General features: G+C 31.6%; 1 protein-coding gene and 1 long non-coding RNA gene across 2 annotated transcripts; both read left to right on the top strand.

The window, feature by feature from the left end:
• The first annotated feature begins 20 nt into the window (after positions 1-20).
• LOC122521803 (cytochrome P450 4C1-like) lies at positions 21-10,274 on the top strand. Its single transcript, XM_043642541.1, has 14 exons — positions 21-88; positions 374-468; positions 7,073-7,225; positions 7,315-7,427; positions 7,546-7,636; positions 7,707-7,898; positions 7,971-8,064; positions 8,150-8,252; positions 8,340-8,454; positions 8,526-8,641; positions 9,219-9,287; positions 9,382-9,550; positions 9,623-9,802; positions 9,865-10,274. The coding sequence occupies exons 3-14, from the start codon at positions 7,078-7,080 to the stop codon at positions 10,023-10,025; spliced, it is 1,551 nt and encodes a 516-aa protein (XP_043498476.1). The 5' UTR covers positions 21-88; positions 374-468; positions 7,073-7,077; the 3' UTR covers positions 10,026-10,274.
• On the top strand, positions 2,006-2,570 carry LOC122521808. Its single transcript, XR_006304912.1, has 2 exons — positions 2,006-2,070; positions 2,405-2,570. It is a non-coding gene; the product is annotated as an uncharacterized LOC122521808 (long non-coding RNA).
• Positions 10,275-27,933: the final 17,659 nt, after the last annotated feature.

The following is a 27,933-nucleotide window of genomic DNA, read 5'->3' as shown; positions in this document are numbered from 1 at the left end:
AGAAAAGGAATTAATAAAAAAATCTTGATCTTGCGATTAAATGTTCAGATTACTACCTCTTCTGCTATCGGCAACTTTATTTAATCAGGTAACGAAAACGTGTATATTACAAAATATGAAACATTTTATCTTGTTTTCTTAAAAATGAGTTGTTATTTGGTATAAGTGTTTGCGCAATGTATAATCCTAATTGCTCCTTACAATTGTTCAAAGATAAAAATAGTCTACTAGTGTACGATGAAAAAGAGAAATCGTTTCTCGAAAATGCATTTGTTTGTCTTGTTACGCGATGTTGCACCGAAATATCTCGAATATTTCCTATTGGAAGTAAATTAATAATCTATATGTTTTATGTTCGGGAATTGTCGGAAAGTTTCGGGGAAGACAAAAGAAAAATAAAAAAGAGAAGCGATGTGTTGTTAGTTAGTTCAGTTCAGTTCTGTTTGAATCAGCGAGAGCTAATAGTTGGTAAGTTAATAGACTTGTAACATTATATCTGTTTAATTTAAATAAAATTACTTTAATTTATTATTCACTAAAACTTTTATCATATCTCTATATTAGCAAGAAGAAAAACTGATATCAGAATAATTGGGTACAAGACACTATTTAAACGGTTGTACTACCTGCACAAGCATTGTATTTTTTTTTCTTCACTAATAACAGTATTCAATAAAAATAATTAGATAAAACTTACACAAATCGCGCGAGCACTGTGGTTTCTTAAAATGATTTCTTTCGAAAATACTTTCGCGTGGTTTGTAGATTGTTGAAACGTTGTATGCAACTATCAAGAGATATATGGTGCGTCAAATATATAATCAAGCTTATGTACTGATGAAATCCAATATTAAAACGGAACAAGAAATAACGTCATCCTCTCTCCCTTGACCCTTGCATTCCCTTTCTAGTCACCCTTGCGTAATACCCCGTTTCTTCCCACCACGCCTCACTCAAACCCTTTCACGATCTCATCGCCTCTTCCCTTGGCCCTGTGATATCTTTCTCTTCCCCCTCCCCCCTCGAGGAGTTCCTGTCCAACGAAAGCATTTTCACAAATCACGAAGACGTGTGATATCTCCTGCCCCCTATAATTACATGATGATGGTTATTATACTCAAAGTATGGAGTTCCACATCACCAAGGGTTACAGAAAAGTTAGTAAAGAGTATGCATAATCGTTTACATGATGTAATTCGTGCCAAAGGTGGTCATACTAAATATTAAAGACTTCAAAATTATCCGTTCAAGTACTTTTGTGAAATCAGCAATCTTTACGTACGTAAGAAATAAATCATAAATTGTATAGTGTATATTCCGATTTGCATGAAACTTTACTTATTTAATCTAAAGATTCGTAACTCTATCCAATGTTAATAATATGTAGATAAGTTTTGTGTATTATATACTTATTATAATTAATAAAGTATTTCATGCTTAATGTTCAAGTACTTTCTGAGTCACTATATTATGTTTTAACGTGGAAATTAGTATATTATTTTGGCAATGTTTGCATGCAGTCATTTGCGATAGTTATTCATCGATATAAGGGAAGTCTTTGTTTGTAAAACATTCATAAATTGAAAGATGGAATTTATTTTATCGTAACGAGCTAATAAAATTTGTGTTTTTTATTTTCGTTTCGTTTTGATAGACTTTGAATGGCAGTGTGCTTATCAAATCTGGTATAACGTATCTCTTATAATAGTACACATTAACAGCCACTTTGTATGGCTTATAACTTATAAACTTTGTAATAATCGGATTGATTTTATTTTTAAGAACTTTTTTTTCTACTTTTTTGTTTAAAGAATCGAGATAGTCTTTGAACTCTATATTTTTCGCAACAACGTTTCTACTTATGCTTTAATTTTTTTAATAATTATGTTATCTAAGCGAATAGCGTATATTTTAGCTCTTAATTAAACGAATTCAGTCGTAATTTATCATTATTTTCTTTTTTATCAATGCGCGCTGAATGGATTATAAATAAGACAAAATACCACTTTTGCATTGCTTATTAATCATAACGAGTGTAAACAATTGAGGAAGATTAGCATCTAATATAATGTAAGGATTCCAAACTATTACAATTTATATTGTATCCTAAAAAGTTTATCTAATTGATAGCATGAACAGTCTTATCAAAAAAATTAGTTAGTATTCTGGGTTGTTTGAAGCTACAATTATACTTAGTAAATCCTTCGTTTATTATTTTCCAAATCTACAATAAATAAAAATAAAAATATATGCTGTGGTAATATATATATAGTAAAAAAATATAATTAATTAAATTTAATTTACTTCACTGCTCTGTCTTCATTAAAATAAATTGTATCATTTGCATATCGAAACAATATGCTGAAATTCATAAGTTCAAACAAATTCTGATGATTTTTTGAAGTGCTTCGTGAATTGGAAAAAACGTTGGCACAAGTGTATAATATCTGATGGGGATTACTTTGAAAGGAACAAAGGGGGCTGTGGCATCATTATTGTGTTGTTTTTGACCAAAAATTCGGGCACAAGCAACGATGTGTGAGCGGGAGCGTTATCATGGTGCAAAAGCCGAAAAATAGGCAAATATCGAAGACGAGCCAAAACACGTCCAAGCAAAATAGCTGTCAAAAATTAACTGAACATTCAAAATGGCCAAAACTTGTCAGCATAAGTGAGGGACATGAGTATCAACATAACGCCACAAAAAAATTCAAAATCAAATATATACGTAAACAGCGGGAATTCAAAATTCGTGATACTTTTCGAACAGACCTCGTATATCTATTTCATAGGTATTTTAATGGGTAGCGGTGCGATCTCGTCTCCCTGATGTCGCCGGATCAAATCCGCGTCGGATAGATTTTTTTATTATTTCTTTATTTCTTATTTTTTCGTTATTGCAAAGTGTTTAATTCACTTTATCTTTTTATTCTTCTATTTCTCTAAAATATTTTATGATAATTTTATAGGAAACTTAATTCAAAAAAATAGTGTATTTGTATTATAGAGCGTTGTTAAGTTTCTTCTATTTGTAAACATTTTTATTTTATTAAAAAATCATCATAATTACGCAAATAATATAATAAATAATTATGAATGAATTAACACACAATAAATAATATAAATTAATATTTAATTTGTGCGAAGAATATCATCCTAAAAAATATATTGTCCAAAACACGCTAGACGATTAATTTTTAATTAATAATTGAGAAATTAAAATACTGTTGTTGCACCGGTGATAGGGCATTCACGGTCGGGAACTCGATTTGTAAAGACGTATCTACTTAAATAAACGTACAGAATATAAAATTTACCTATAATCATTGTAGTTGCTGCATTTACTTGTGTTACCGTAAGTGTTTCCTGTTCCTTTCATTTATTATTTATCACCTGATCGTCCATCGGGATATACGTGTATCTCGCGTGCACGGGGACAAGTGTGTGTGTGTGTGTTGTGACAGGCGAATACAGTTAAACAAGATTATGAAAAATTGTGCGTATCGCTCTGTGTGTTTATATATGAACTACGTACGTCGATCGATAGTTATTGCGAGATGCGTTTGTTTATGAAAATATGAGTAAAGATGAGATAAGTAAAAAACAAGATACAAAAGAAATTAAGCCAGTCGTAAGATTACAAATATAAGTAAGAAGGATACAAGGATCGAGAGTAGAGAGTAAAGAATAAAAAATGTCCAAAGACTTTTTTTAGACGAAATATAACTGGACCGTTTATTTTGAAAGCAGTACAAATCTATTTTCTGTTGTTTCAAGAAAATTACAGGTTTGCATATTAGTCAATTCAAAAATATTCGTTAATTATGTCAAGTCTGGCAATGTTTCTATTAATTTATCAATACGTAATTTAATTATATCAATTTCTTTTAGGCTAATTTAACTAAAATAATGTATATTTACGGTCTGTAAATGGACTAACAGCACTTTAAAAATTAGTTAATTTTTAAAACCGTTTAATTTCAATTTTGAAAAATAAATTATCACGTAAAATATATTTCAGACTTATCTAATTTTGTTTATAAATAATACCAAAAAGATCAAATATAGACAGTATTTTTCTTTAACGTTAAGTATATTATTAAATTTAACATAAGATATTATTGGGAGTACAAATAAGTTTCCGCCGTTTTTTGGTCAAAAAAAATAATATTTATTGTGAAAGAACGGTTGTTTAAATTTAATCGAAGTATTGTCCATCACTAGCAACTACTTTTTCCCATCTATCAGGCAGCGTTCGGATTCCATGTCTGAAGAACTTCTTATCTCTTTTGAGGTCAAACGAATCAATCAAATTTTTGGTATCTTCATATGATATAAACCGCTGCTCCGACAGAACATGTGCCATTGACCGGAACAGATGATAGTCGGACAGCGCAATGTCTGGTGAATACGACGGGTGGGGTAGTACTTCCCAATCAAGTGTTTTCAAATAGTTTTTCACCGGAACCGCTACGCTCACTGCGAACGAGCATTATCATGTAGAAGAATAATTTTGTCGTGTCTGGAGTAACATTGAGAGCGTTTTTTCTTCAGAGCTCGGCTCAATCTCATCAATTGTGTTCGGTAGAGAATTCCAGTAATTGTTTCGCTTGGATTAAGCAACTCGTAATACACCACACCAAGCTGATCCCACCAAATACACAGCATGAGTTTTTTCCATGAATATTCGGTTTTGCTGTGGATATTGACGCGTGGCCAGGTAGTCCCCATAATTTTCTTCTTTTTGGATTATCATAATGTATTCACTTCTCATCACCAGTGACGATTCGATGTAAAAAAACCTTTTTTTTGCGCTTAACTAGCAGCATTTCACTCACGCATAATCGGCGTTCAACATCTCTCGGCTTTAATTCGTATGGAACCCAATTACCTTGTTTATGAATCACTTCTAACGATTTTAAACGATGTGAGACTGCTTGCTGAGTGACTTCTAAAGTAAATGCAAATTCTTTTTGTGTTTGAGACGAATCTTCCTCCAATAATTCCTCTAATTCTGCATCCTCGTAAATTTTTCCACTGCGATCTTTGTCTTTTACGTCAAAATCACCGTTTTTAAACTTTTGAAACCACTCATAACATGTTCTCTCACTCAAGGCAGCCTCATTATATGCTTCTACGAGCAATCGATGCGCCTCAGCTGCAGATTTTTTTAAATTAAAGAAGTAAATTAAAAGTTGTAAATAAAAGTAAATAAAAAATGACGCTTATTTGGCTCAAATTTAGACATTTTTGGATAAAAAAAGATATATGATGCTAATACGAAGTTAATAATATGATAGGGTTATGTTGCTCTTGAATGAGCAACCTAATTTTCAAGCCAGTTATCATCTGCGAATTCTAACGTAAGCCTCGTGCCGTGCCATCTCTCTTAAAACGGCGGAAACTTATTTGTACTTCTACTAGTAGAATTTATTAATGCTCTTCGTATGATAGTGTTTTGAAATATTTATGATGCATAGGAGGTATATAGGGTAATAACTGCTCTATATCCTTATATTTTTCGTAAATAATAGACTTAACATCGTGATACAAAGGCACCAGGACGATTTTTTCAAATTTTGACGACCTTCTCGGATATGTAGGTGCTAAATTTAAAGTCTTAAATTCTGTGTCCTCCATCGACATTTTATATAAAATATTATATGATGCATTTTTGCAAAACCTCATCCAACATATTTGCAACTAATTTACCTTTCTTTATTAGTGTTTCCTGTTATCTGTTTTCGGATTGCTTTTCGTAAGTTTTTTTTTTGAAACGAGATTATCTCGTTTCATTTCATGTAAAATGAATTTATTATGTTGTTTACATTGTTTTATAATATCATAATAATCTTCTGATGTATACAGAAAATTCTTTTTTCTTTTTTTCTTCTTTTTTTCCTATGGAAATTGGACTTACACCATTTTCATAACCAATAATTACGTAATTTCTTTTACCGCTCAATTTTTGAATTGGACAAAGCATCAGCATTTTTTACAAAATTAAATATAAAAAGGTTATGAATAAAAAGTTTACACTAAATTAAGCATAAATTACGTGATATTTAAATTTTTTTTAAAAATAGACTTACATTACTTTCAAAATAAACGGTTCAATTATAATTAGATTCTTCCATAGACTTTTTGAGCGTCAGGTTTAGTCGATTTTATTGTAATATTCTCTCAGACTAAAGTCTAAGTAGCTTGACTACTAAAGTTACAAGTATGGGAGAAGTAACTATTTACCAAATTTTAAACAAATTTGATGTTAGCATATCTTGATCGAGGATATGCGAAAGACTTATCTCCATTTACGTGACTGATTTAACCTCTTAAGCACGATGTGCAACTATAGTGACTTTCGTATCATGGCATCATACCTAATTGTATTATTAATTATTAAAGTGAATTGTTAATATATTAAAGTATATGTGTAATATATTATTAAGAAAAATTATAATTTAATTAAAAAATACTTCATTCCAATGTATCCGCGTAGAGAACGGCATTGTCCATCAAACATTGCAGTGCTATATCGATTATACGTAGTTCGCGTCAGATTCTGCCACCCAGAGAAATAGCCCAGTGCAGAATTCAGCTGTACCTAAAAGGTTAAAAAGCATTATCTGTAACGGCTGACTATCGTATTAACCACGATATTCAGAATGTAAACAATATATATATTCTTGATTGGTTCCGTAAGTTTGTAAATGCAATTTTTATTTAATGTCGAAAATTTCCATGTTTCTGAACAGTAATATTATTCTCTGTGTGTTTTGACACTTTTCTTCTGAGATTTTCGCTCCGCAATCTTTTTCAGTTTCGTCTTATGTTAGATCAACGCCAAAGATACAATAATAGTCTATATAATACTAGTAACAATAATTACATTCGTGAATTATTTAGCTTTTCCATAAATCTGATCAATACCATAATTATATTAGGTAATTCCTCTTTATTTTTACTTGTGCTAAATAACGTAAAAAATACATGATGTTTTATTTTCATCTTCGTGCGACTTTTACTATATATTTAAAAGACAATAATTACAATAATTTTACTTATTTCTCAGATGTGATGTTCCTAACAATCTTCTTAAGCTCAATTCTATTACTATTTGTTTTACACTGCAAAATAAGATATGGAAGAATTGGAAGAATACTTAATCGTCTTCCAGGACCAAAATCATATCCCATAATTGGAAATGTGCTTCATTTAAGGGATTGTAAGCTCTTCTAGAAGTAAAACTCTTTCAAATGAACTATTATCTACCAAATTCTATATTTACATAACACAAACATTTTATTTATATAGCAAATCATTTGATTCAAAAAGTTTGGGAACTAAATAATAAATATTTTCCTACTTACAAAATCTGGACCTTACAATACTACATAGTAGTTCTACTTCATCCGGATGATATTAGGGTAAGTGATTAAAAGACAAAATCAAGATACATTTTTTCCTTCTTTTACTCAGTATTCCGGATACAAAAACCAATAGCGAAATTTTGTCGAACAAAGAAAAAAGGAATTTTCTTGACAGGTTCTGATGACGAGCACGGAAAATATTGATAAAAATGATGTTTATTACTTCTTGAGACCTTGGTTATCCTATGGATTGCTGACTAGTACAGGTGATAGTTCATGAAAATCATGAAAACTTTACATATTTCTTCATATTTAATGATTTGTATCATTTGTAAGGTAAGAAATGGCAAAAACGGAGGAAAATGTTGACACCCGCATTCCACTTTAAAATTCTGGAACATAGTGTTACTACTTTCAACAAAGAAGCACACTGCCTAGTTGAATCCCTCAAACAAGAAGGACAAGGAGACGCTATTGTTAAAAATTTACAAACATTCATTACGCAACATACACTAAATATAATATGTGGTAAGTCGAGACGTATCTCTTTATTTGTTGATATTTAAAGAAGAAACATAATTTATGCAAGCTCACTTGTAGAAACTGCTCTCGGTACCTCTTTAAAGGAAAAAAAAGAAATTGAATCTAAGTATCGTGAAGCTGTTCACACTTTCGGAAAAATTGTTGCATACAGGTAATAAATATTTCGGTTACTATGGAGTGTATTAGTCGATTATAAGAAGGAATATGATCAAAAGGAAAAAATATTGTTTTTATAGAATATTAAATCCTTGGTACTATATAGACTGTATATTTGGACTTACTTCAATTGGTCAACTTCACAAAAAATTATTGAACACATTACACAGTTTTTCAAAAGACGTAAGTTAGTCCCTCAAATCCGCAAAAAACTCAAACTACAATTACATGAATTCTTTAAAATTTTTCAATTTGCTACACTTATTATAGATAATTGCTGAAAGAAAACGATTTCACGAAAAAACTAATGGAAAATATTTACACCAATTTGAAGAAATGGATAATTTCGACACTTCCTTTCAAAACTCGAAAGAAACAAATACAAGTATTTTATTTATTGTAATATAATAAATGCTTATTTTACGAAAAATTATTGTTCATAAATTCTTTTCACAGATTCGATACATAAAAAGAGACTCTCTATGCTCGATCTACTCATAGCCGCTTCTCTAAATGGTAATCAAATTGATGACGAAGGAATTCAAGAGGAAGTAGATACTTTTATGTTTGAGGTAAGCTTCATTATTTAATTCAAATAATAAAAGATAATTAGAAAATGATAACTAAAAAGGTTAATTTCTGTTTTTTTAATTATGTTGTACTTATTTCCTATCCTTATAAATTGTTCTCATTGCATGCAGGTGTTTTAAAGCAACATATAACGCTTTGAAAAACTCTTAGGATATCTGTGTTGGATTGTTATCAAACAGCTCTTCTAGCGAAACATCTCCCAACTCACCGTTTTAAAAACATTTGAAAAAAACTCTATCTGCTATTTTTTAAATATTTTCATTTACAAAAGATTCAATTATTAAACGATGCGTTTTAATTGTGATTTTGTTGAGGTAAAACTATTGAAAAAACAAATGTCTGAAGAATAATTTATCTCGTTTCATTTTCAATCGATTGCAAAATCTCTGATGGGTCAAGGGAACATTTATGTGTTAGGATTAGGTCCCTTTGGACAATGTTTAAACTACAAGAAACATTAGACGTTATCGTCGAAACTCTTCTTCCCTAAAATCGGTACCTTAAAGTAGCGAGGAGCAGAAATTTAGTTTTTAACCTAATGTGAGAAATTTTTTTTAGGGTCACGACACAACGGCAATGGCATTGATCTTTGCTTTGAGTCTCTTTGCAAAACACCAAGATGTCCAGGTATTCCTTCCAATTCAATATATAATTAAAACATTGATCGGCAAACATTCGCGTAGTATTTGTGTTGCGTAATTAATAGAATATTTATTCGTAGCAACGTATAAGGGACGAAGTGAACACAATTATGCTTGAAGATAATTACAATCTGACGATCGCAGATCTTCAAGAATTTTCGTACTTGGATAGGTGTATAAAGGAATCACTCCGTTTATATCCAAGCGTTCCTACTATATTTCGTACTTTAACTTATGACTTGCAACTAAGTAGGTAATATAGTTACATTTTATGTGGATTTTAACTTTATCAATCCAATGAAATAATTAATTCATTTTTAGATGATTATTTAGTCCCATCAGGAGCGATATGCGCTGTTCACATGTATAGCGTACACAGAAATCCAAGATTTTGGCCAGATCCCAATGTTTTCGATCCCGATAGATTTTTACCAGAAAATGTTAAAAGACATTATCCTTTCTCATATATTCCATTCAGCGCAGGCCCAAGAAACTGTATTGGTAAATGTCGTAAGTACTGCTAACAAATGTAACTTCCTATTTACGTGTTTATTTTATTATAGGTCAAAAATATGCAATGTTAGAGCTTAAACTGATAGTAGCTCATATAGTGCGAAATTTCTACTTGGAACCAGTCGATAACATTGATGATGTTGAAATAGCAACAGGTTTAACTTTAAACTCTATCAAACCACTTCGAGTAAAATTTATTCCCATTAAATAACTAAAATTTTACATTTTTTATATTTTCCATAAAATCATGTATTTATATTTGAACACAACTATAGATAATCTAAATGCGATTATTAGTTTCTTTTTGTTAAGGTTTTAATATTGCGATAGTTAAAGACATCGTTAAAAAGAATCCTTAGAGAGCAGTTAAAAAATCTGAGCTTACACCACGAACGCTAGCTTACTAATATTTTATAATAATTCTATTATTATTTTTAATCGTATAAATTAGTTTGATAATTAATACATTTTTTTTAATAATCCTCATGTTTAGCATAATAGTATACACTATTGGATAAAAGTTTAAAATAATAACGTATTTTAAATGAAAATAAACAAGATCTAATTTCTAACAAGAGAGTAATTCTAACAAGAGAGCTATTTTTACATTTTGTATTCTTTTTTAAGAAACTGCGATATTTAGTTTTTCGTGTGTTTCTGATTTAATACTTACCGATGCTTTTAGTAGAAATTGTACGAGTTGTTCGAATAAATAAGTTCACTTGGAAAATTGCCTTAAACTGGATATAAAAAAATGCTTAAATATCTTAAAAACTAATTCAATTTGTTAATATCTTATTTGATTTAATAACAATAAATTAATTCAGAATCTATGGATACATTCGATATTCACGAAAATTATTAAGTGATATTAAGCTTTTTACTTGCTAAGCTTTTAAGCTTAACCAAAATAATTACGAAACGGAAAGTATATAAAAATAATATAAATTACCTTTAAATATATACATATATATATATATATTTTTCCTAACTCCTTTTAGCAAACCTTCAGAAAATACTTATTAAAACTAATTGCAATGTCTGATGTATTTATCATTAGATAATATATTAAATGAATATGATATTTAAAAAACATCACTATATTTAACCTGCAGTTTGAGTTTATGCATTTTAATTGTAGTATACATTTATTTCATGTGTCTTTCTTTAAAACAGAAATTATAGTAATATAAGAACTATTAGCTCCAGAAATATTATACACATTTTTATTATTTAGTATATATTATTATGTATTATTATTATAAATATATTATTTATATATTTAATTGTTTGTAACTTTGGTTGGAATGTAAATAATTGCCAGCAATTTTATAACGTTTAATAGGGGTACTCAGATCTGGAAATTTGAAAAAATCGATTTTTTTGTTGTTTTAAATTTTCAAAGCTTAATCCTTTAAGAATGTGTCTTTAAGAGGATTTTTCAAAATTCAATTTATTTTAGAAGAAATAGCTGTTTAAGTGACCCGGTATCAAAACCGGGTCGGCCGGAACGAATCTGACAAAAGTCGTTAGGGACTATCCGTCTACCTGTGATTGTTTCCTCGTAAAACCTTTTGTGCTTTTATATCAAGAAGGGTTGGGGGGACAGGTTTCTTTATCAACTATATTCTATGTAAAAATAAAATTAATAATAATAATACTAATCATGTAATAATAATAACATTAATTAAAAAATAAACTAGGAAAATTAAAAAGTAACAAGGAAAATTAATAATGATAATAATAATAATAATAATAATAATAATAATAATATTTAATCATTGTGATAGGTAATCTGTAATTAATTATAAAAATATGGAGAGTAGCATAAAAGACTGGAAACGTATTGTGCAATGTGAATTTATTGTGATTGTTTTGAAGTTATACTTCTTTTTCAATACTAAATAACGAGCGTAGCCTGACGAGGATTTCCTTCAGAATTCGTGAGGCACTCAACGTAATAAGGATTTATGTACCATTTATAAAGATTATAGATTCTTAGCGTATGTTCGAAATACGCGGCTCAATCATTTGGAAAATATTGAAAGTAACGAAATTTTGTTATCGTCCCTCCCCACACTTTAAACCGTTGCTAAGCACGCCTTGCTGGGCCTATTAAACAAAGACCCTCGTCCTATTCTTCCACTGGACGCCTTCGACGACACGTTTTAGATAAGCAGCGAAGAATTTACAAAGAAAGCGACGAACAATGCGATTTAAGCTAGAAGCGAAATAAGAAAAGTATAAGTATTCCTTATACTTCCATAAGCGAGGTGAACCTTTTTGTTAAATCCAATACAAGCGCAGCAAGCAAGAGATGAGATACATGTTTAATCTTTTGTTAAAACCGCAATTCCTTATTATATTTAATTTATCAACCAGAGCTTTTATGCTACAAGGCTTTTTGCCTGACGAGTCAATATAGTATTATACTTTGTATTGATTTAACCAAGAGTTTTTCTTTTGTCTTATTTGTTGTTTTATTTTATTAATTTTTTTAATATTTGTATTTTATTTAAATTGTATTTAATATCTTTATTTTATTAAAGTTTTTATTAAAGTTATATTTTATTTTATTTACAAATGTAGAGTATATATTGGCATTCGGGAAAATTGTAGTTATTTCATATTAAATACAATGAAGATGGATAAGTAAATGTTGTGTGGCTTAAGTTTTCAGATTCTTTGAAGATTGGCCAGAAAATCGTACAGATAGTTGCTTCGTTCGTTTGGTATGCCAAAGAAGTATAACTTCTTACGTGTTTACATAAGTACACACACCAGTTTTTTTTTTATGTATTCTTGAAATATTTATAAATATCTGATAAAAAAAATGCATACTAAAAATATTGTTACGACTGAACTGACGAAAATGGTTTAAGTAGTAAGTGCTAAGTCTGTTTTGGCCACCCTGCATTCACCGAACTTAGCCGGGACCAGGTAAGTTCGTCTTCCCAAGATTGAATAGCAATAAAAGATGGAAAAAAGCAAAGATGCGAGGTAAATAAAGGTAAAGAAAGGGAAATAAAGCAAGGTGATAAAAACTATAAATTCCCGTAGCTCTGATTCACTCAGATATTTAATTATAAATTCGTTTACTTACAGAAAAATGAAGGCGTAAGATCCTTTAAGCAATTTCAAATCGGTTGCGATTGATTCAGGAGTGCTTGGGCTGGTCGCTGGTTAGCTTCTTCCTCGATTAGCACACGTTTGTATAATAGTCAGAATATAGGTGTGAGGGCATAGTTCTCCTAGTTTTTATAGGGACCAGAGATCCTTTCGTAGAAAGGATGGTCCTTTCCCTACTTTTTTGACGCAAGCCAACCTAAAAATTCCTGATGCATCACCGTTTCTAAAACATTCTTATGAAAGCTTACGTATTTTTCTTAACATTTCGTAGATATTTAATACAGTTTATTATTCTTAAAATCAAAGTCATATTTAATATTTCATTTACATATTTTCATTGTTCGTTTCTATAGCATGCAGTAATTTTCCTTCTTTCAATATTCGAATCTTATTTAATTAATTTCGACGATATACATACAATAATCCTTTTTTAATTATTCATTACCAATATTTCCATAGTTCCCTTTTACATTTATTCCTTCATCGTACGAGTATACATCTAGGATTCGTATTTCAACAATTGTTTTAGTACTTCTGGGTTTCGAGAATTCAAATCTAAACTATTCGAGAATCTTTCATATTCTTCCTTTTGAATCGTTCGAGAAAATTCTACGCGTTTCTTTTAAGTCAGAATTGTTTAGTGTTTATTCTATCGGTCGGGTGACGATTAGTTTTAATTTGACATTTATAAATGACATTTAGGAAAACTCGAAGTGTTGGCTCTGGTTTATGTTAGGGTTCGGATATCCCGGCATTGACGGCAGTTTCAATGTCTTTCCTGGCGAGGATTCTAACAGAAAGTTCTTTATTAGGTGAATAGCAATGTATTCATGGCGACAATGGTGTTGGAGATAGGTGACGATAGGAGAATGTTGGTCCTTTTAATCTTATATTTCACGTTCTCCGATCCTCCTGGCCACGCGGTCCACGGTGTTTTATGATTAGCACGTGTTGAAGGACAAGGATTGATTGTAAAGGGCCACATAGCTTGTCGAATTCTTAGGACATATTCCAGTGATTTACCGTGGTTGCTCTTGTATTGTTAGAAGATGTACGTTTTAATAAAATCAGCGTGGTTTCGAGAACAATTGTTACGCGCTCTTTATAAAGTAGTTTTGATAAGTTAATCCTTTATCAGTACTACTGCTGTAATGGTTTTGGTACTTACTACTAAAAATGATGTCAATTGAATTTGATATAAATCATTGGAATTATGTCTTTATTAAGTAATTTTATTCTACTGTGGAAAATTTAAGGAAGATATGCGTGGCGAGACGTCACAATATTGTTTGCCTTTTTTTTACGGCACTTCAAAAAGTACCTAAAATTCATGCTTCTAGACCAGAATACCTCCTTAATTACTGAAGCTTACAATTAAAAAACATTTGACAAGAAATCAATACAAAAACAATTAGTAACCAAGAAGGTAACATATGGCATTGTATATTATTTCCCTTTCAATTAAAGAAAAATGCTTCTGGAGCGGCTGCAATGATATTGTCTGATTTAGGTGAAACTAACACAGAAATCCTGTAAAACATTGTCTTAATAGTTTCGAATTGGCGAGTTTAATCTGATGACAATTTATTTACTAATACCGTTATTTACCGTTATTAATGAAATAAGCTTATTAATTTGTACATCTTGTTATTTGATTAGTATTTCTAATTTACTCAGATTTTCGGAAATACCTGAGTTAGTCTAGAAGATTATCTCCTATGCGGCCCCCTCGGGCGAGACTATTATGCTGGCGCGCAATTCCGCCAACCCCACTTTTGCATGTTAGTACGTAACATTATCGGAAGGTTTTTTAGTCGGAAGGCAACCAGATCCTGAGGTATATCCTCAGGCGGGCTGAATCCGATACTCCCCTGGGTACCGGGCTCAGGGGACCTACGAAGGTTTTTCCTCCTGAAAAAGCAAACAAAAAAAAGGAATTCTTGGGCTGGTTTATGTGTTGGATCTCCACCAATTGGAAAAAATTAATTGGGATATGAAATCGAAGTGAATTTCATTTCAAAGATACAAAATAACACTTTAAGCAAAAATTAATGAGGTTACTAATTAAGAAAAAGAACAAGAATGGAAGCTAATAATTAAAGAAAAGGAATAAGAATGCAAGCTAATAATTAAAGAAAAAATTAGAAAGTGAAAGCGCGAGGACAATGCCCTCCGAGTTTTTATAGGAACCGAAAGTCCTTTGGTGGAGGGGATGGTTCTTGGCCCACTTTTCGACTCGCGACAGCCCAAGCCCTCCTGATGCATCATCGTTTCTGGAATATTCTTACACGCAAGTACGCTTGAGTATAAATGATTACATAATTAGTTTTAATATTTCTATAGACGATTAATATAATTTCTTTTCCTTAAAGTCTGGGTCTTACAAAGAGACAATCAGTGAGCCACATCTCCGATTTTTTTCAAATTTTGCACACTTGTAGTACTCCAAGAAAAAATTCATAGTGCCTTCAAACTTGGCGTAGATATTCAGCCATTTAAGAAAAACCGCGGATTGAAATGCTTTAAAAGACAAATACCAAAACCCGGACAAATCTATAATACAGGAAGCTGAAGCAGATATTTTAGAAAATTTTATCGAAGGGGCGGACCCAGACACGCGATTAGAATTTCGACATTACGCGCCCCGCGATTTAACCGACGCGATTATTAGGGCAGCGTGCATTAAACGGCGACAACGTACGATGGACTATGAAAGGCCAAATTATCAAAATTACCGAAATCCAAATCAACGAAGGAATCCACGTGACGGACCTAGATACCCTGACAAAAACCTATAAGAAAACCGATAATACGATCACTATAAAATACAGAATACTGGCAACGACTACAATAGAAATAATAACCGACATAGGAATAACTGTTACGACGACAGGTACACTAAACAGGAAATGGACAATGAAAATAGATACAATAACGACGCGAGACCGAATTCTTACCAACATTATACCCTCTACCCCTCTCTCCCTATCGAGAAATCCATACACTCGTTACCCCGAAAATCGATATAACAAATATCCTTCGCCAAACAATTACGATTCTAATCGAACTAATAACCAGACAACCCAGCCGAAAACCGAAGTAATACCAATCCAAGTCCTAACAAACCCTCCCGAACTCCCAGAACCAACCCATGACCTATTAATCCCACTACCATCTGACCCAATAAATTTTTTTAAGTGCGGGCCAATTAAGCGATACGAGACATTCCTACATTCATATACGGATGGTTAAAACAAAGAATCAAATTTTTATTATTTATAGACACGGGTTCTAACGTAAATTTATTAAAGTGTGAGATGCAATCAAAGCCGTGAAAAAAAGGGGATTTTTAATAATTTCTTTTTATACTAATGAAATTTATTTAATAAAACTAATTACACAGAGTTTTTATATTATCAATTTAGACGTTATATTTTACGGACAGCATTTCAAAATTATAACTGATCACAAACCACTCGTTTGACTAGCATCAGTAAAAGACAAAACTTCTAGATTATGGTATTGGCATCTAAAATTAAATAAATATGATTTCGAAACAATACATAAACCGGGAAAAGTAAATCTAAACGCAGACGCACTCTCTAGAAACCCCGTGGCATCCGTAAAACCAATAATTCCGTGGGATATATCTGGAAAAATATCGAAAATAATGTTACGTTACGGTTATAATGAAGGTCAAGGACTTGGAAAAAATTCCGATGGCATTACTGTCCCCATTCAACCGACATCCCCGCCATCAGCCCATAGCACTACGTGACACAACATGGAAATAGTAAAATAGACGCCCCTTTCAACAATCGTTCGAAGCGCAACGTTCCATAATCCTTCTACTCCGAGAAGAAACAACGCCTATTCTCTCCTCCACCAGAAAAACCAACTAATAAGAACAAGAAATCCGACGAAGGACCCGGCACGCGTGAATCTCACGATAGTCCCCTCGCCGCCCCTAATCAATCCCCACCAACATAACCACCACCTTCTACATTGCCAAGCCCTTCCTTCTCTAGCTTCACAGCCCGAATAAACCTAACCCATATGCAATCCCCCATCATACTGCTTAAAATTCACTATTTAAATTGATTGATTATAGGGATTGTTTGAAAAACAAAAAATCTAATTTAGGAGTATTCATTTCATACCAAGGCAAACTTCTTGATAAAGGTGCTTTGGAACTCTATGAAAATAAAATGCTGCCAGTATATAAAGACATTATGTCTGAAAGAACTAAAGTAGCAAACATTACACGAAAAAAGAAACTGATATCACTACCGATAGACTATCCTCCTAAAAAGCAAAGTATAATTGAAGCATTAAGATAATTATTTGATGTAGTTACCGAATTAAGAATTAAACCCATAAATATTTCTAAAACCAAATTCATGGATGATCTTCCTTGGAGAGAACCATAGAAACGAAACTTCGAGAAATATTTTCAGAAAAAAATATTAGCCATAATTATTTGCAATTCACTAGTTTAAACTCCTATGACAAATGAAATAAATGACAAACTACAGGAATATCATTTATCTACCACGGGCAGTCATAAAAACGTGAGCAAAACTTATTGTCGCATTAGAAATCATTATTTCTGGAAAAACATGAAAATGACTCGAATGAAGTCAAAAAAACCGATTATTCTCACCGATACTCCTGAAAATGCATTCGATAAAATAGCTTCGGATATCGTGGGACCTCTTCCCATGACTCGTAAACAAAATCAATATGTATTAACCTTTTGATTACATTTTTTTGAGCTATCCCTTTAACTACAATTAACGGCGCTTTAACCGCGGAAGCTTTTTATAAAGAATTTATCTGTCTTTTTGGAGATCCTCGTGCCATTATTACCAATCAAGGGAGAGATTTAATATCAACCATATTTAAGAGAATAGCAAAAAAATGTAATGTTAAACAATTTACTACGACCACATATCACCCTCGATCTAACGGGTCGCTCGAAAGATCCTACCAAGTTTTAATAAAATACCTTAACATGTATATATATATATATAGTAAGGGTAATGGGTAAAAAGGAAAAGTTTTGAAAGTATAGAAGAGGAGAATTTAAAAAATGCAACAATGGAAGGCGAAGTATGGAAGTATATAAACAGGTTCAGAAAAAACGGAGAGAAGAAATAAGTAAGAAGATTAAAATAGAAGATTAGAGAAAGAGCATTTCATGGAAAAGTTAGGAGGAAAAGACAAAAAAGGAACAGTACAGAAGGAATTGAGGATGGAACAATTACCTCTTTCACCTCAGTCAGCCTCATAAAAAAGGTGATGGAGATCAAATAGAGAATTATAGAAGGGTTACATTAACATGCACAGCGTATAAGATCTACGCAAGTATATTAAATGAAATGCTAAAAAAAAAAGTAGAGAATAAGTTAGCAAAAAGTCAATTTGGGTTTAAAGAAAAAAGAGAAGTAACAGAAGCGATATGTACACTTCAGCATATAGTAAACGAAAAATTAAAAAAGCCAAAAGGGAAAATATTCGCTTGTTTTATAGATTTAAAGGAAGCATTTGATCGAGTTGATAAAGAAGTGCTAAAGGAAAGGCTGAGGGAGATTGTGGTTGGTGTAAAGGTTAGTAATAGGATTATGAATATTTACAGAGAATCTAAAAATGTAATTAAAGTGGGAGGGGAGGAAACAGTGGAATTTTGGACAGAAAATGGAGTGAGACAAGGATGTCCCTTAAGCTGAACTCTATTGAATATATATCTAGCGGACGTAGAAGAGAAGATGAAAAATGGGCATGTTGGAGGGTGCAGAATCGGGAACGAGAAAGTATGGAGTATAACTTACGCGGATGATATTGTTTTATTAGCAGATAGAGAAGAAGAGTTGAATGAAATGTTAAGAAAATTTAAAAGTATCTTGAAGGTAAGAAAATGATTTTAAGTGAAGCGAAAACAAAAATTTTGGTATTTAAAAAAGAAAAATAAAAGATAGAATGTAGAAGTGGGGAAACAAAGAATTAGAAGAAGTGGATGAAATATGATATTTAGGATACATACTACAGAAGAATCGAAGAAATGATAGGCACTTGGATGAGAGGAAGAGAAAAGCAGTATTTGTTATGAAAAATGCATGGAGCATAGGACAAAGAATATTTAAAAAAAGTTACTGAAAAGGGGAAGGAAATTATTCACAGCGTTAGTGGAAAGCGTAGCGTTATTTTGAGCGGAAGTATGGGGTTGGGAGGAAGATGAAAGGTTGAAAAGTGTACAAAGAAGATATATGAAATGGATTTTAGGATTAGATAGTAATACGCCAAAGTATATAGTGGAGGAAGAAGGCAAATATGAAAAAATGAGAATAAAAGCGTTAAAAATAGCGTTAAAATTCGAAAAGAAAATTAGGGATTCAGATATAAAACTGGTGAAAGAATGTATAAGAGAAAGGGATAAAGACAGAGAAAGAGAGAAAATAGGGAAGGAATCAAAATGAGAGTCGGAATAATAAGAAGAGAAAAGTAAAGAAAGAAGATATGAGAGGTATGAAATTTAAAAAAGAGTTGAGAGAAAAAATATTATTGACAAGAAAGGAAAAACAAGGAAGAGAGAATAAAAAAGATAGAGAACTCAAAATTTAACACAGTATACAAATATATAAAACAGAGGAAGAACTAGAGTATTTGAAAAAGGATATGCCAAGGAAAGATAGGAAAATAATAGCAAAGATCAGGTGCAGAAATGAATATAAAAGCAGAGAATATTTGAAAAGGAGAAGATGAGAAAAGATGTAGATTGTGCAAAGAACGGGGGGAAGATCACATGCACGTATTGAAGACATGTGAAATAAGGAGGAGTGAAGAAGAATTGAAAAGATACTAAGTCAGGATGCAAAGAAATAGAAATACTTAAAAGAATAATTAGAAATAGAAGGGAATCAGAGAAGGCTTGAGAGAAGAGTGTTAAGATAATTATATAGAGAGTCAGTTATTGATTTGAATTTTTTTATCAATTGTTATGTTTGTAGTATAATTTATATAAGTTGGCGAATTGAAAGTGTAAGTTTATAGCTAGAACAAATATTATTTTATGTTATTGTAGAAAGAAAGAATGTAACGGAAGCCCTCTATACCCAAAAGTGACGGAGTAAGAAATAAATAAATAAAAATAAATAAAATAGTAAGGGTAATGATTGGAACGCGTGATTTAATCCAAGAATGTTCTCTTATAATACCAGTGTACATGGAGGAACAAAGCACACGCTATATGAGTTAGTATTTGCTAAACTTGCCCGTTTACCGTCTTCTTCCGCTCGTATAGATGAAGATGTAGATGTTACTTACGTTCAATACTTAAACGATCAATACGATGAAATGAACAGACTACAAACTATTGCACGAGAGAATTTAGAAAAGCTAAAATTAAAAGTAAAAATTATTACGACAAGAAGGTAGTAGAAAAAAATTTTAAAATCGGAGGTGACGTTTTTCTATTGGCAGTAAGGCAGAGCAAATTTGAAAACACGTATAACAACCCCTTTAAATTACTAGAACTACTAGAGAACAACAACGCGATGATAGATACCGGAAAAGGAAAAACTAGAAAGGTTCATATAGATAGGCTAAAACGATACAATAAATTAGTATTATGACTTAATTAGTATTACTTCTGGGATAAACTTTGCTTTTGTAAGAGAAAATATTCACAAAATTTCAATGAAAAATGATCTCTCTGTATTTTATATTAACGATAAAAATAAGTCTCGCAAAAACTTTCATTGGCTTTAACTGCAACAACGGCGCAATTAACGTCTTCACGGTCTTCCTAGACGACGTCAGCGATGTAACCTGAACCAGTGCTAAACTACCACGACGGGGGATATATCAAATTATTGCAAATCACCAAAAATATACCAATACCCGTAATACGATTTGAGATTGTAAACACTCGAATGGTCTACGACTACGGGACGCATTTCTACCCCTCAACAGTACACAACGGACTTGCCGAATACTTAGTCGGACCATCTACGCAAAAATACAACGACATACATTGCACTAGTACTCTTGTTTCCGGAAACGGCGAAAAATTTATTCGGACTAAGAGTTAATGGTAAACCTACTCGCTCCGTCATCCAGTCTAACGACCGATGGCACCTGTGAGGGATCGTAAAACTTCGATTCTTGCGATTTGTTGGTCAACACCATAGTCCAAATGGCGGCTAAAATCAACTCAACTGCATAAACTGACCTACTGGGCGAAGAAGCTTTTAGAAAATAGTATTGGTTGAACGAAATAATAAATCATGAGAAGTTTTCTAGGAAACCTGACGAACTTTACGTTGCCCCCACTCTTGACCATTGGCTTATAACACGAGTAAAGATAAAAGGACTGCAGGATATGCGACTGGGAGGATCGGAGAACGTTGAAATCAGAGTTAAGCATGCTTAACAAAAAAAGGCCGGGGAGACAAATGGTCGGAGCCCACCAGCGTTCTCCTATCCTCGCAAAGACGTCATTGCGAGCCATAAAATCTTACGAGACATAGGCGTTGGAGCGCGTTCATTTAAAATAAAGTTCCTACTTAAAATTTGTCACCGTATGAAAAGCAGATGAGACCATCGCGTATGCTAGGTCACCTAAGACTTAACAATAAATTAACGATAACATCTTAAAACCGATCGTTAAAGAAATAATTATTAACCACGATTCTTCGGTATCTAGGAAAACCGAAAACACATCTAATACCTGTAATAACACAAATAAACCTGGAAGAGAAACCTGATTTATATTGTCTTGAATTAATTTAAGGGGAAGCGTTATGAAAACGATATAATCATAGTTCTTTAATATCTAAGATGTCACGAAAGCGCATTTAAGGGGTTATACGCAGTTGCGAGGCTCGAAAAAGACGTATTTTCATGAATTTTTTCTAGAAAGTTTTTATTTCTCAAAAAAATTGTTGGTAATTCAAATAGAGTGAACTTTTGAGAATACAATAGCGCGTCGATTTGTAAAAATATTAATCTGCACCGCTCCTGTAGATGATTTCCTGAACGTCCTCTAAAAAAAGACGTTTGGCGGTGATCTTCATTTTGGCGGTTTGGATTATTGAAATTAAAAAATATAGTGAATTCTTTTAAAAATTAATCTGCACCGCTCCTGTAGATGATTTCCTGAACGTCCCTAAAAAAAGACGTTTGGCGGTGATCTTCATTTTGGCGTTTTGGATTATTTGAAATTAAAAAATATAGTGAATTCTTTTAAAGGATAGATTAATGCAGGTATTAAAACCAAGGATAATCAAAATTTGATTTTTGACAAAATGGCGTCTATTTGAAAAAAAGTTGTTGTTTTTGACTAAAATTTTCGCTCTAAATTGTTACAAAAAATAGTAATAAATTTTTTAAAAATTATTCCTTATATAATACCTGAGGAATATATCTAAGAAGATTGTGTAAAAATTTGAAACCGATCGGTTAAGCCGTTTTTGAAAATTGAGATCACCGACTTTGAAAATACCGTTTTGAGAAAAATGCGTTTAAAGTTTCAAAGAGACGTTTACACATAGTTAAAAATTTTTGTTTGCAGCTTACATGAAGTGAAGAATATTTGTCGGATCGATTTGAAATTTTCAGAGAATATACTTAAATATATGTACATTCCGAAAATGCAAAAAAAAAAAATCGATTTTTTGAAAATCCTAACTGCGTATAACCCCTTAAATACCTGTATGATACTAATTAACCTGAGGGAGAAATTATGGAAACATTACTAAACGATAAATAATTAAGATTTGGATTTTGGAAGAAAAGATTATATTAATAAGCGATCGAAATATTGAAGGGCAGTGTACGAATGATTATATGATTATAAGAAGAATCATGTGTACGCAAGATCTATGTGTACGTAAGAATGTTCTGAAAGCGATAATGCATCGAGAAGGCTTGGGCTGACTTGCGTCGAAGAGTGGGACTAGTACCACCCCCTCCATAAAAGGCCCTTTGGCCTATATAAACTCAGAAGGTATCGCCCTCGCGATTATTACCTAATTAAAATTTTTCTGGAGTATTAACATTACTATTGATCATTACCTAATTACCATTTTCTTGAGTCGTCTCGTTATCGTGATTATTACTTTACGATTATCGTTTTTCTTGAGTGTTAACGTCCACTTTATTGGTCTTTCTATCTTTAATTTTGACTTTATTTCGTTACAACTTTGAATCTCAAAGTAAAATTGCATAAATTGGTGGAGATCCAGATCACAAAAGCAGCCGAAGCACTCCCGACACAATTGTAAACGATTCGATGGCTCTCGCCTGCATTAAACTTTATAAGAGAGAGAAACTAATTTCATTATTAAATATTTATTGAATCAAAGCTCTAGAAATTTACAATCTTCATAACCCTGTTATATTTTCTCGATTCATCATCATTCTTTCATTCCCTACACAATCCTTTCATATAATTTGCTACTCTTCATTGCTATTTAATCATTGGAAAAAATGAACCTGCCTGATCCTGGCTAAACTCTGTCAATGCAGAATGGCTTTATTACTTAATAATATTCCTCAGTTAGAACGTAACACTCCTAACACAAAATAATTTCATTTAAAAATTTAAATTATGTGTCGAATATTATCAATATAGCTATTCTAGCGATGCTTGACTTTAGTGATCGGACGAGAACTAGTACTTTCATCGCGGTATGTCCGTTGATGAGAATAACATATATAATAATTGCTTTTAACCATTGAATTCGTAGCACTACTATTGAAAAAACAAACAAAAAATACTACAAGACGTCTAATACGTACGAGTCTCGGAAAACACGGTTTATATGGAAATTTTTGATCGTGAAAAAGTTCTGACACAATTAATAAGGTAGGTTAGATGGTAAAGAATTGTTCGGTAAATGGTTTCGTGTAGAAAAAAAAAAGAAAAGAAAAAATATATATGAGTTTTTTTGTATACTTGTAACACGTTCGTTGTTAATATTTAAAAAATAACGTGTAGAATAAAGACAATATACTCTAAAAACTTTGTCACATTCCACAGAAAAACAATCATATAGAATAGAAACACGTTGTAGATATTTTTAAAACAATTGACATAAAGCACTGTAACCATCCTTAAAGAATTAAAATAACAATTTTTCTATATCGTTACAGAATATGGGAATTTATACTTTCATAGTTGGCATGAGAGATGTCAATTGTTTTGTTTCAATTTATTTTAATTCTTTAAGGATGGCTACACTGCCTTATGTCAATTGTTTTAAAGATTTCTATAACGAAATTTCTTTTCTATATGATTGTTTTTCTGTGTCATGGGATGTCTATTGTTTTAAAAATATCTGCAATGAGGTTTCTTTTCAATACGATTGTGTTTTTCTGTGTGGTATGATACGGTTTTTAGTGTATGTTGTGTTTTTTCTCTTCATTATTTGTTAACATATTTATATTTGATTTGCTTACTTTTTTTAGGTTTTCAAACATTAGTAGAATACAGTATCGATACATATACTCATTGTCAATCTAATAGAGTTAACTTTTCTATCTAAATAATAATTGTGTTTACTTTTTTATATTGATATCAGTTGTGGTAAGTTTATGTCTTTTCTTTTATAATATATAGAAGAGTAATATAAAAAGTTCAATTTGCTTGATATGAAGATGAGAATATTAAATACTTTGATGAGAAATATTAAATACTTTCCCTAGGTATATTGTCTATATTTAATACCTAGATATTTTTATAGAATGACAAATGCTATTTAAGCAAAGTATGAAAAAGGTCCTGACAAAGAATACATAAGTATATAGAAACTTGCAAGTACCCTTTTTTATCTACCCAAATTCATCTTAGTTACTACCGGGACCACCCCCGCTCAGTTGTAATAGAATTTTAAATAATTATATTTAAATTTGAGTATATAAACATGTATGTGCTTTCAGAAATGCATTTATGCATACAGTGATTCACGAAAGTATTTGAACAGTTTCCATGAAATATTTTAATAATTATAATAAGTGTATTACAGATACACAGAAGCCATACATTAGTGATATTAATAAGAAGAAAAGATTAAAATTCGCCAAAGAATTTATTAGCAAAGATGATTCTTTCTGGAATAAAGTAATATTTTTCATTATTAGTAATATTTTAAATTTCAATTTTCCAAATACTTTTGTGGCTTTAGCAATCGTTACGTTTGTAAGAAATAAATCATAATTATTATATATACATTTCGATTTGCTTGAAACTATATCTGTATAATCTAAAGAGTCATACCTCCATCCAATTTTGATAATATGTCAATAAGTCTTCTATAATACACTTATTATAATCAATAAAATATTTCATAGGAACTGTTCAAATACTTTCGTAAGCGACTGTATATTTTAAAAAGTAATTATTTAAGGCTTTCATACACACATACACAAATAGAAAAAAATCTCAAAGAGATTTGTTGTTAAGTCCAACGATTTGAAATACCCGTGTACATGTTAGGAGCCTGTATTAATAAAATGCAGTTTATGTGGAAAAAATTTAAGTCTCGTGTATTTTTACGACGAATAACTTCATTTTTATGTAATTATTTTAACACTCGTGCGCAGTGATGACTATGAAAAGGTAAAATTTTCCTGTAATGTAAGTAGAGTGCATTAAAATATTTTAATAATTCTCAATTAATCAATAGAAATGCCCATTGTTCTCTAAAAGCTTGGAATATATGATCTATGTACCGTCCCCTTCGAAATCTACCGTCGAACTGGGTCATTGTCCTCTATGAAATTTCTTTTATTAAATATTATGTGACTTACCGAGAGTTGCGCATGTTATAACGAGAATAATATTCGAAATAAATTAAATTTAAGATTATAACGTTCTGATTTTATTTTTTTTTATGTAATTGCTTCAACAAAGGTATATTTGTTTTAATGTATCTGCACAGTGATAATTTCAAAAGGGTGGCATAAAATTTTCATCGAAAAGTATATCAGATCGAAATTAATTAATATTTAAAGCACGTTAAAAAAATAGATATGTGTAATGTTTCAAACAATATATATGCGTTAAAACAAGCTTAAATATAAGTAAAATGCGTTAGTGTAATTAAAATAATTGTTAATTAATCGAAGGTAATGTATATTGTTGTTTAAAAGCACGTAGTATAAGATGTATGTAGCGTTCTGTTCGAAATTTACCTTCAGACTGGCCTGTTGTCTTCTGTGAAAGTTCTTTTATTCAAAGTTGTTTGTATGACTTCCCGAAAAAAGAAAATCCTATTTATTAGGTATATTATTCCTGTTATACACATGCTCAACATTCGGAAAGTCATATAAATAACTTTTAACAAAAGAGATTTTATAGAGGACAATGAATCAGTTTAACAGTGGATTTCGAGAAGGATGATAAATACATCATATACTCCGAACTTTTAAACAACAATAGACACTTCTATTGAATAATTAACAATTATTTTAATACTCTATTACACTTTCTTTATATTTCAGATTATTTAAATATATATGTACTGGTTTAAGTATTACATACTTATTAACGTACTTTGAATATTAAATAAATTTGTTAGGTTGTACGGTCGTACTGATTCTCACTTCCGTATAGTGCACGCTCTCGTGCACGCGCTTTCTCACTCTGATTGAAAACGGACCTTATCCTCTTTCACTTCCACGTTGTAAGGGCGGAAGGAGTTGATTCAAAATAATACACTTCAATATAATGTATTGACAATATATTTAATACTCGTTCAATAGCGGATTAGTGTGGCGCTTGGACCCTATTTCACTATCTGCCCGAATTTCGTTATTCGTTACTAACAGAAACCTCTGATCTTTATTGCTAGCTGATATGTAATAATTTGAACTGTGCGGATCACCTGTGCGTGATTTCGCCTACCGAGTACTATCAATCTGAAGCAATTTGAAGCAACATGTAGCTACAAACTTAGGACGTAGCGATGATCCCCTGGCACTCCTAATAGTCCACTCAATAGGGTCAAATTTCTGAATTTCGGCTAACAGTGGAGAAAATTGATCTAAGGGTAACTCGACGACTCTGAATCGAATGGTTCTAATTTCTTTGCAATAGGACCCCGAGTTTTTGAGAAAAAGGGTAAAAAAGGATAAAATATGACCTTATCTTAGAATCAAGGCATTTAATAGAAAAAAGTTTTAAACAAAAGTTGTAGAGAATTCAAAAATACGTAAAAAATGTTCTATGGTTTATCTTCGTATCTGCAAAAATAAGCGAGAAAAAGATGGTAAAAGATAATTGTAAGAGTGGGGTTAGTCCCGCCTCTCAGTCTGCTTTTACACGCGAGCGGGCTAGTGTGCGCGCGAGCGTCCGTGTGTACTAATCCATAAACGAAGGATCTTCAGCAATCTTCGGGACTCTCGGCCTTGAATGCGAGTGCGAGTGAGAGAACAAACCGATATTTCTCCCTTTCTATTTGTTTAGGCGATAACGAGTATTTTTTGTCCTGGCCATCGATAGTTGAGCGTTGTGTATAAGATTTTTTCTTTCGGTAGCAAGCATTTTTCGTTTTGGCCGTCGAGTGTCGAGCGTTCTGTATATCTATATATATCGGCGTATAAGCGCGGCGTTTTTAAATCGAATCTTGATCCTTATGGCATGCTGTTTTTTATTTATTGTCAAAAATAATGAACCTTGAATAAAAAAGAATCAATAATTCTTTCTAATTTTCTTAATAAATTTATATTAAAATTTTCTTGCCGTCCGGCGACACCACCTATTTTTTTACCTTTTTCTCAAGAACCCGGTATCAGATTACAATAAAATTAGCACCAATCGATTCAGCATCGTCAAAAAATCAGGACCTTACCAAAAATTCAGGATTTTTGCCCCTTTTTCAGTGGACTATCCAGGCGTCGGTCGTTCAACAAATATAACATACTTTCTAGAAAAATGAAACAAAAATATCAAGGAAAAATTGTTTTCTCTTTCGAGAATTCAACTCGAA

Source organism: Polistes fuscatus, unplaced genomic scaffold (genome assembly GCF_010416935.1).
Source record: "Polistes fuscatus isolate 324 unplaced genomic scaffold, CU_Pfus_HIC Scaffold49, whole genome shotgun sequence".
Lineage (NCBI taxonomy): Eukaryota > Metazoa > Arthropoda > Insecta > Hymenoptera > Vespidae > Polistes > Polistes fuscatus.
Note: the sequence above shows the minus strand (reverse complement) of the source record. Positions and strands in the feature narration are given on the sequence as shown.

Bases quoted from the DNA above. Each gene is read 5' to 3' on its own strand.
- LOC122521803 (XM_043642541.1), top strand. From the start codon at position 7,078: ATGTTCCTAACAATCTTCTTAAGCTCAATTCTATTACTATTTGTTTTA. The intron at 7,637-7,706 runs GTGATAGTTCAT...ATCATTTGTAAG, and splicing joins TGGATTGCTGACTAGTACAG to GTAAGAAATGGCAAAAACGG. The intron at 9,288-9,381 runs GTATTCCTTCCA...ATTTATTCGTAG, and splicing joins CAAAACACCAAGATGTCCAG to CAACGTATAAGGGACGAAGT.